General features: G+C 36.5%; 2 protein-coding genes across 2 annotated transcripts; one reads left to right on the plus strand and one right to left on the minus strand.

The window, feature by feature from the left end:
- Window positions 1-1,010: 1,010 nt before the first annotated feature.
- LOC104900363 (PRA1 family protein F3) lies at window positions 1,011-2,360 on the minus strand. Its single transcript, XM_010687777.4, has one exon. It carries the CDS (start codon window positions 1,830-1,832, stop codon window positions 1,239-1,241), a length of 594 nt encoding a protein of 197 aa, XP_010686079.1. The 5' UTR covers window positions 1,833-2,360; the 3' UTR covers window positions 1,011-1,238.
- Window positions 2,361-4,268: 1,908 nt separating this feature from the next.
- On the plus strand, window positions 4,269-8,524 carry LOC104900365 (phospholipase D alpha 4). The gene is made up of 4 exons (XM_010687778.4): window positions 4,269-4,648; window positions 5,294-5,854; window positions 5,956-7,147; window positions 7,851-8,524. Exons 1-4 carry the CDS (start codon window positions 4,565-4,567, stop codon window positions 8,282-8,284), a joined length of 2,271 nt encoding a protein of 756 aa, XP_010686080.1. The 5' UTR covers window positions 4,269-4,564; the 3' UTR covers window positions 8,285-8,524.
- Window positions 8,525-9,664: the final 1,140 nt, after the last annotated feature.

Genomic DNA, 9,664 nt, shown 5'->3' on the forward strand with positions numbered 1-9,664 from the left:
TGAATAGTGTAAAATGTCAAAGTGTGTAGATTAAAATGAAACATAGGGAGTACATTTTAGTATAAATATAACTTTTTTTTTTTTGAAAGATAAATATAACTAATTTATATCATATATATATATATATATATATATATATAAGCTTGCTTGACATATTTGTTTGGAGATTCACAAGATCGAATCCTTCTAACTGGAAATTAACAATATTGTCGAATAGGTTCTAAGTTACTACAGCTTTAAAATGGTGGTAACAAGTAAGATGAAAATAACTATCTTATATTCTCAATATATCTATTCGTTTCAAATTTTACTAAAAACCAAAATACGTAAAAATAGTTTTCATTTTTTTGTAGTCAATTTTCAACGATGAAAAATAAGTATCAATAACTGTAAATTTAATAGTATGACTGAAATCAAAAACAAAAAAATGAAATAGTTTTATTACAACCTTTAGAAATTAAAAGTTACATGGAAACCGCTCTAAATGAGAGTTTTTACCAAGATTAAAAAAAACCACAATGATCATAATCAAACTATTAAAATTTGGAGCTCTATCATTAAATTCCGACTTGATTCTCTACTCATTCAACCAATGTTGTTACTAATATTTGAATCTCTAAAATAATCTCCAAAATCCCAATTGAAACTTTTTTTTTTAAGAAAAAACCTTCACAAATTGGGGAGTAAAGCAAATCCTAACTTGCGAAAGATTGAAATGGATCCCAACACCTTTAGGAACTGAAAAAATGCTACAACTATTGAGTTATCCCTCCTCTCATATATCAATTCAAAATAACAATGAAGATATTGTCTCTTGATGCGCATCTACTCCTAGATTTATTTTTTTTAAAAAAAATTAGGACTAATGGACAACTCATCGAGATGCATAAGTCACGAGACCATTGACATAAAACGTAATGCCAGAAATTCACAAACGTAGATGGAGCATGATCTAAACAAATTTGTAATACACTAGACAAACTTTTCATGAAATCAATGACAAAAAAAACTAATTTTGCAAAATAATCACAAATGAACCATAACAATGAATAGGTACAATTCAATTACACCATCAGGATCAGGTACTAGCACACCAAGTCACCAATTACCATCAACATATGATATGACGAGAAACTGTCAAAATGCCATAAAAACTAAATTTACATTCAAAAAAAAAAGTCAAAGCAAGCGAAAGAAGACTAACAGGAAGAAGAAGAAGAAGGAGGAATTGAGTTTGACTAAACAGAGGTCCGAGCGGCAAGTAAACCGCCGGCAGCAGCTTGATCTTCATCCAAAAACAAATCATCAGAGCGGCGAAAAACCGAGTAAATGACAACAATTGAAACTCCAACCGCAACAGAAATGAGAATATTCCCGGTAGCACCGGTCAACAAGAGCAAACCAACGGTCAAAACAGAGAGAATCGTGAGTACGATCCGATCATCGATAGAACGGGAGAAGAGATGGAGTGGTTCATCACGGAGAAAGTAGAGAAAAAGCCAAGCGAGCATGAGAGCAAGGAAGACGATCAGAGAGATAGGATGCCATAGAAGAGATAGAAAGAGGATTAAAAGGATAAACATGGCGAAGTTCATCCGAAAGTAAGAGAGGTTGGTTTTGAGACGAGAGATGGCGTCGGAGAGGTTGTGAGGGAAGGAGAGAGAGTGGTGATCGAAGATTTGACGCCATGGGCGACGTGCTGAAAGGTTGTTGTAGAGGTTGTGTTTAGCACGGGAGATGAAGTCAAGGTTGGCAGAGAGTGGAGTGGTGCTCGTACTGCTTGGCGGAGGTGAGGAGGTGATGGGAGTGTAAGGTGAGGAGGAGGATTTCATGGTGGTGTTTCAGGAAATTAATTGGAGAGAGACTAGAAAGAGGGAGAAAGTCTAATTGTCTAAAGGGGTTGGGTTGGGGTCTTGGGGAAGGTGAGAGTTTGATTTATTGGGGAATCACAAGTGTGCACTTTAATTCATTTCATTGGTATATTATATTATTATTTTTTATTTGGCTGACTTATGGGGGAATGGGAATGCTGTAAACTATTCTTGAGAAATTAAACAACTTGATGATTTTTTTTTTTTTTTTAAAGATATTTACATTTTTACACTTATTATGCACTTGTAAATATTATGTACATGAATACATGATATATTTAAAAAAATATACATTAAAATGAATCAAATAATTTTTTTTATATAATTATGTTTATCCTCGCATATAAATCATCATATATTAGTTCCATAATCGCATTACATGAATACATGATATATGGTGCACTTTAATTCATTTCATTGGTATATTATATTATTATTTTTTAATCAAATACTTGGTTCCCATAACCGCATTCGCATAACGTAAGGGAAGGACCCACTTTGTAGCGAATTGGTGGGAATGGTATTTGGCCGACATGCAATACAAGTGCACCAACGGTACAACATAACAGTCTCTGTTTGTTGGGACTTGGAAAGTTGATCGAGTAGCTAAACGAGTATAAGGATTGGCGTTGGTGAGGTCAAGAGGATTAAAAGGCCCTTTAAGGCACTCACATGGAATTGCCACGTGACTTGTTTTTTGCTTTTCGAGTTGCCTGATCAAAGGATGATTATACTTGGATAAGTAAGTTAAAGAATTTAAATTTCTTGGGATTTTATACTATAAATCAATAACAATGACAAATGATATACCAAGAAGAGTTCCATCAACTCTTGGAGTCTTGGACCCACACTAACGTGTTAGCGACCTAAAATTATGCAAAATATCACTATCAATATAATCATATGAAACATATATTAGCAATTTTATATATTTTTTTCCTTTTATGTTGAATATATATTATCTGATATCTTTGTTTTAAAGTTATTGAATGATCTGAATAGATTCTTGAAGGCTAGTAGTAGTAGGCTACAATTCAATTTTTTTTGCATTAACCTCTGTATCATTATGACCCTGTAGAGCATTATTCATTTTAGGTATGATGCTGCTTATTTTTGCAAGTACTAGTTTGCTTGGTAAAAGATCAATTTGGACACATAGAGCTAGCTGTAAAGAGGGAGGGAAGATAAAAGGCATGAAATGGGCACTAAACATTATTGTCGCTCATGTCCTTCCGGTGGATCCATATTCCTTGAGATGAAAGACCACATGGTTGAGCAGGCCAGTACATTCTACTAGTATAAAAACACTAACATAAAGTTATTTCGCATTTCAAAATGGATAGGAGATCTTTGGCCATTCATGATTGTAAGTTGTGAAGATTAGCTATCATATAGTATCATGTTGGATGTTTTTTCTGAAACAACTTTCTTGCTGCCTTTTTGCACAACCTTGTTACTATTTCGGTGTTGTTTTCTCGGTGTCCTACATACCATTGAAAACCTATGTGTATTTTCAAGTTTTGCTCAATAATCAAATTCTACTTTCGTGGCTCATGCTTGGTTGGGCCAGAGATCTGGGTCCAATCTTACAATATTCGGGTCAGAAAATTCATGTCCAAAGCCAATCAGGTTTGTCAGCCAAAATTTTTGCATTAACACACCCAAAAATCGGGCCAGGTTGCAGGGCCAGTTTGATAAACTCTAACAAATTCATTACCTGTAGGACACTCCATCCTAAATCATACCTCATACATGAAATTTCTGCCAAATTTTGCATGCAAGGTTGGACTGGAATAAACATAAAAGATATTTGAAACCTTTTTGTTACACAAGGTTCGAGTTCTGAGTTGTCGCTTGAAACCCTTTGATATTTGCTGGGGAGGAAGGATGGAAGCTGCGTAGGTTTTAAAAAAAAACATCAGCATTAGCATCATACTGCTTTGTCAATAGAAAATGAACGAGTAACTGACAAATTATATCCCAAATATCCTGGCTAAATCCAAAAAACTTTTGACCTACTAATACCAAAAACTTGATATAAGCAAAGATCCAATTTACCTAATTTTCATAACGACTATAACCACAGGGCATAAACACACCATTGAAACAGAAAATTTGGCAGATAGGAGAAAGAGTGTAAACCATAAATTCAGCCTCAAAAAACAATTAAAACAAAAAGTATCAGCTACAAATTTCATTAACACATGTAAATTTCCAGAATATACATAAGATACATATTCCTGAAACTTATAAATCAATATCATTGGCGTAACATGATGTAATAATTAGCTATGTTTTATTTGAACTAAAAACAGGTAACCTTATTATTAAAATGTATATGCAGCATTTGCATTGCCATAAGTTCCTAGTGCTCTGGAAATTTAACATACTTCAGCTTAAAGGGAAAACCTATGATTAGGCAAGAAGGTTGCCTCTAAGACTAGAATTTCATAGTTTTAAAAGTTCCATCAGCAGCCAAGGTTACAATTGCATTTCAAGTTTCAACCCCAAAGAGTTGCCTTGCACTTCAACAATCATATTTCATTAGTTTTTATATGGCCAATGATATCATCTCCCAAGAAGCCACAATTTAGAAGCTCCAATTCTCAATCCCCCTCCCATTACACCTCTTTCTCTCTCTCCCCCTCTCACAGGCACTTAATCATCCGAAGACAGGCTGCTTTTCGAGATAGATGGAAGGAAAGAAGTTTCTCCACGGAACATTGGAGGTCACCATCTTCCATGCAACACCATTTATACCATCCTTTCCCATCAGTGTAAGTATTACTGTATGCATTGAAAAAAATTGAAAAATATATCTAGGCGAGACACAAACAGGGCACAATACAGTCTAAGATCAGTTTGGTCCTTTCTGGTAGTTGATAACTTGATATAGTAAAATAGATTCAATTGTAAGCTGGGAGTAGTAGATGGTGTATTGCCAAAATTAATCAGTTGAGGGGGGGGGGGGGGGGACAAGAGTCCAAGACAGGTCCCTTCAGTAAGGTGTTTTGACAAAACAAATTCACACTTGGATAGGAAACTAAAGAAAGATGATCCCCAGCCCAAAAATTAATTATGCATGCACACCAGAAACATACACTTTCAAACATAAGACAGTTGTCTGAACTCTGAAGAACACAAGCAATAAACGCAAATCAAAAGTACAAACCTAGTAGAAAAAAACAATAATATCCATCATTAGTAGAATACATCACGATGACAACATTGTCAATGCACAGCACATGTTTCTACAAGCAGAACACACAAGCTATTACACTAATAAGGCATAATAAAGCAGAGTCTAATAAGGCATAATAAAGCAAAGTCTAATAAGGCATAATAGAGGAAACTTAAGTAGAACTCGCCTGTGTATGAGCAGTATATTTGCGGCGGAGTCTGATAATTGGTCCTGTCTGCAGTGTTTATTGGCAACCAGTAGGCCAGCATATGTGACGATCAAGATAGGCCCACACAAAATGGCAAAGACAACAAGCGAACGTGACAGAATTTGGAACCAGACCTTCCAAATCCTTTGTGCTCATCCAATTGATTCAATCATCACAATCACTGTGAAAACCAAGTGTTCCATGTTAGGGAAGATACAATTTGATGCAAACCAGCTTGTCAGCCATGCCAGTCTAATAAATGGCTTTTTCCCCTTGCTTACAGTAGATGGAAAGCCCAAACCAAAATTAGGGCTCCAATTCATCTTATGGTTCAAGCCAGCAGATCTGGAGCCCAGCTGGGGTAAGTTGATTGATAATGGTGACTTCAAGGGTCTAAGAAATGCAACATTTCCACAAAGATCAAATTGTGATGTAATACTTTATCACGACGCACACCATCTTCCGTCTTTTCAACCACCACTTCCCATCCATGCAGTTCCAAAAAAGCTTTGGGAAGATGTATATAAGGCCCTCGAGGAGGCAAAACATATAATTTATATTACAGGATGGTCATTAAATCCCAAGATGGTGCTGGTAATTGGACTTTTCACCAAAGAAAATTATAAATACAGTAATTTAAATCCTACTCCAAGTCAAAACCCACAACTCGTGTTTCTAACAGACTATTATGGCAGGTCCGAGATCCTCAAACAGAAATCCCACGAGCAAGAGGAGTGGCAATTGGTGAATTGCTCAAACAGAAAGCTGAAGAAGGCGTAGCAGTGAGAATTATGCTCTGGAATGATGAAACATCTATACCACTTATCAAGAACAAAGGCTTGATGAGAACTCATGATGAAGATGCCTTGGCGTACTTCAAAAACACCAGAGTAGTATGCAGATTATGCCCAAGATTGCATAACAAATTTCCCACGTTCTTCAGTCACCACCAAAAGACTCTAACTGTAGACACCAGAGTAGAGAACTCCCCAAGCAACAGGGAAATCATGAGCTTCATCGGTGGCGTAGATCTCTGTGATGGTCGCTACGATACTGAACAACACTCCCTCTTTCGAACACTGAACACAGAGCACCATGCCCATGATTTCTATCAAACAAACATCACAGGTGCTAGCATTCATAGAGGAGGACCAAGAGAGCCATGGCATGATGCACATGCTTGTATAACAGGTGAAGCAGCCTGGGACGTTCTTACCAACTTTGAGGAGAGATGGATTAAGCAATGTGATCCTTCTCTACTAATTCCAGCCAGCACTGTAGAAAACCTCAATAAGCCTTCTCCTCCAAGTGTTTCTGACAGAAACTGGAAGGTGCAGGTTTTTCGATCCATTGATCATTTTTCTGCAAGTCCATTGTCAAACAAGGTTAGCACTGAGCAAAGTATCCATGAAGCTTATGTAGAGGCAATCAGGAAAGCAGACAGATTCATATACATAGAGAATCAGTACTTTATTGGCGGGTGCAGCTTATGGGACAAAGATCAAAACTCTGGATGCATAAATTTGATTCCAATTGAGATAGCGCTTAAGGTGACAAATAAAATCCGGGCACGAGAGAGATTCTCAGTCTATGTGGTGATACCAATGTGGCCAGAAGGGATACCAGAGAGTGAAAGTGTACAGGATATATTACACTGGACATGGGAGACCATGACAGCAATGTATAAATTAATAGGGCAAGCAATAAAAGAGACAGGAGAGAAAGCACATCCTAGAGATTACTTGAACTTTTTCTGCCTTGCAAACAGGGAAGAAGAGAGAGAAGGAGATCTTGTTCCTCCATTTTCTCCTCATCATTCAACATCTTACTGGTCCGCCCAAACAAATAGAAGGTTCATGGTCTATGTTCACTCCAAGCTGATGATAGGTATGCACAGTCCTTTTCAGAACTCAACTCTCCTGCTGTAGTTTTCCCTTTATAGTTTTCATGTTACACAAATTACCTCCCCATAGATTAATATAGTCGTTACGCATAACAAAAAGAAAAGATTATACATGCAACATCATCTTTAGACAAGGTTCCATATCTTCTCGCTTTTTTACAACTCATGCCATAACAATCTATTTGGTCAAATTACTACGAAACTAAATTCATGTATGGTATGAGCCTAAGAAAGATTGCTCAGTAAATACTTGGAAAAGTGTGATATTTAAAATAAAGTTGAGGTGAGAACAATTCTTATATGCGGACCTAAGAACAGCGGAATAGCAATCCATTATAGTAAAAATGGAAACCTTTCTAAAATATTACATGGTAATTCTTTTTCCAAACCATTCAATCCTTATGGAAGATTGACCCTCCAAGGGAAAAGAATGGTTACAATTTGACCAAAATGGATTATACAGGGTTGGGTTCCTGTGAGAACAATCTTTATATCATGTGAGAAGACTTTGTAGTTAATCCTTTTGAACCAATATTTAATCCATTTTGCCTAAATTGTAACCATATCTTCAATTTGTGGGAGGCTATCGGAAACGATACTGTTACGCTTAATTTCAATCCAGTTATATTGCGTAGCTAAACCATACTGACATATTACTTTCGGATGTTGCCATGATCTCTCTGCCAGTGGATGATTTATACATCTTAACGGGATCGGCGAACATAAACCAGAGATCTATGGATGGGGCAAGAGACACAGAGATTGCAATAGGATGTTATCAAACCAGGACAGATGATGAGAAACAAAAAATAGTTTCAGAAATTGCTGCATATCGAATGTCTTTATGGTACGAGCACACAGGAAGACTGGAAAAAGTGTTCGAGGAGCCACATACCCTGGAATGTGTGGATAAAATACGTTCCATCGGGGAGCAGATGTGGGAGATCTACAGCGGACATGAGGTTGTGGACATGGAAGGTGTACATTTGGTATCTTATCCAGTGAGTGTGAGAGAGGATGGTCGGCTAGAAGAGCTAGCAAGCTGCAGAAACTTTCCCGACACACAAGCTCCAATTTCTGGAAGGAGGTCGAAGATTTTGCCATCAATTTTCACCACATGACATACTGAACAGATAATTTTCACCACACCATACTTCAGCTTTGTTTATATAACTAGACAAGCACTACACAGATCGACCGATATCTCAGCCAATAAAATATCAATATTGAATAGAGTATACAACAAGACAATTCAAACTACGATTGTAATTTGTACTTGAGAAATCAAAGGTCCTGACATGAGGATCTTGGTCCCTTGGGAAAAAAAGGTGTGAGCAATAAACTAGTTGTCGTCAAAAAAATGAGAATCATGACTACAAAAGTCAGAAAATCATTAAGCATAAATTCATACACAAGTTCCCTAAAAAGTGCAGTCAATCTTTAATCATAGGTATGCTAGGTAAGAGTAGGTATCACCCCAAATGCAAGAAAAAGTACAAAATAGAACAGCCAAAATAAAAGGTAACAGCCACTTCTCAACTGCAAAGATAATTACTAATCCCCCTCCGTACCATAAAAATTTGGCACAAATAAGAAATATAGTGCTTAAATGTGATTAAAATATTTGGTAGTAGATAAACAGAGGAAAGGGCAATGAAGATGTTGTGGGCCAGTGGTAAAGAGTCAAAAAAAGGGCTGATGTGATGGAGAGAGAAATTAGTTACTCAAAATGAAAATGAGGAAATAACTTGAGGCAACCAGAAAGAAACATCCGAAAATTACTAAGGGCGGAGGGAGTAATTTCTTACAATCAAATAGTCCCTCTGATCCATAATTCATGAACACTTGTTGATTCAAGGTCAAACTTTATAAACAAAAATTATCACCATTTTATAGAAAAAAGAAATATGAGATCGTGTTAAATTCATCTCGATACGTAGTATTCAAGTATCAAATTTTCATTATATTTATCAATACATTACATTTTCAAGTACCAATACATAATTGAAAGACTTTAATGTTCAAAGTAGTACATTGGAACCGTGAAATTACAAGAACTACATGAACTATGGAATGTAGAATTATGAGATTCACTGTGCCAATGAACTGAAGGAAGAAAAGCTGATAAAAAGAGTCTCTACAGCAAATATAATGTAGTTTTGTGTTGCAGCTTGCAAATGACATCTAGCAAAAGATATAAGGTTGTGTCTTGAATAATACATAGAGTTCAATCAGCTGCGGAAATAGTTTAACATCATAGCAAGCAATCACAAACGACAGAGATGATACACTAATCCTGTTTTGAAGCATAACCGATAAAAGGAACATTCAACCGCTAGAATCTTGGCTACAGAAGCTTCATTGTCAACAATGAGTGAAAGGAAGCTAAGAAAGGAAACTCCAGCAAAATGGCATACTGCTAGAGGTCCTCTACCAAAACCTTCTTAAAGTTCTTTCATATAACTTTCTAAACTGGAGAATCTGAGGCTATTGGGCCCCAG

This window comes from Beta vulgaris, chromosome 7 (assembly GCF_026745355.1).
Source record: "Beta vulgaris subsp. vulgaris cultivar EL10 chromosome 7, EL10.2, whole genome shotgun sequence".
In the NCBI taxonomy this organism is placed as follows: Eukaryota; Viridiplantae; Streptophyta; class Magnoliopsida; order Caryophyllales; family Amaranthaceae; genus Beta; species Beta vulgaris.

Excerpts from the sequence above, each read along its gene's own strand:
- LOC104900363 (XM_010687777.4), bottom strand. The coding sequence starts at position 1,832 with ATGAAATCCTCCTCCTCACCTTACACTCCCATCACCTCCTCACCTCCG.
- LOC104900365 (XM_010687778.4), top strand. The coding sequence starts at position 4,565 with ATGGAAGGAAAGAAGTTTCTCCACGGAACATTGGAGGTCACCATCTTC. Across the intron at positions 5,855-5,955 it reads TAAATCCCAAGATGGTGCTG|GTCCGAGATCCTCAAACAGA; the intron begins GTAATTGGACTT and ends CTATTATGGCAG. Across the intron at positions 7,148-7,850 it reads TCACTCCAAGCTGATGATAG|TGGATGATTTATACATCTTA; the intron begins GTATGCACAGTC and ends TCTCTCTGCCAG.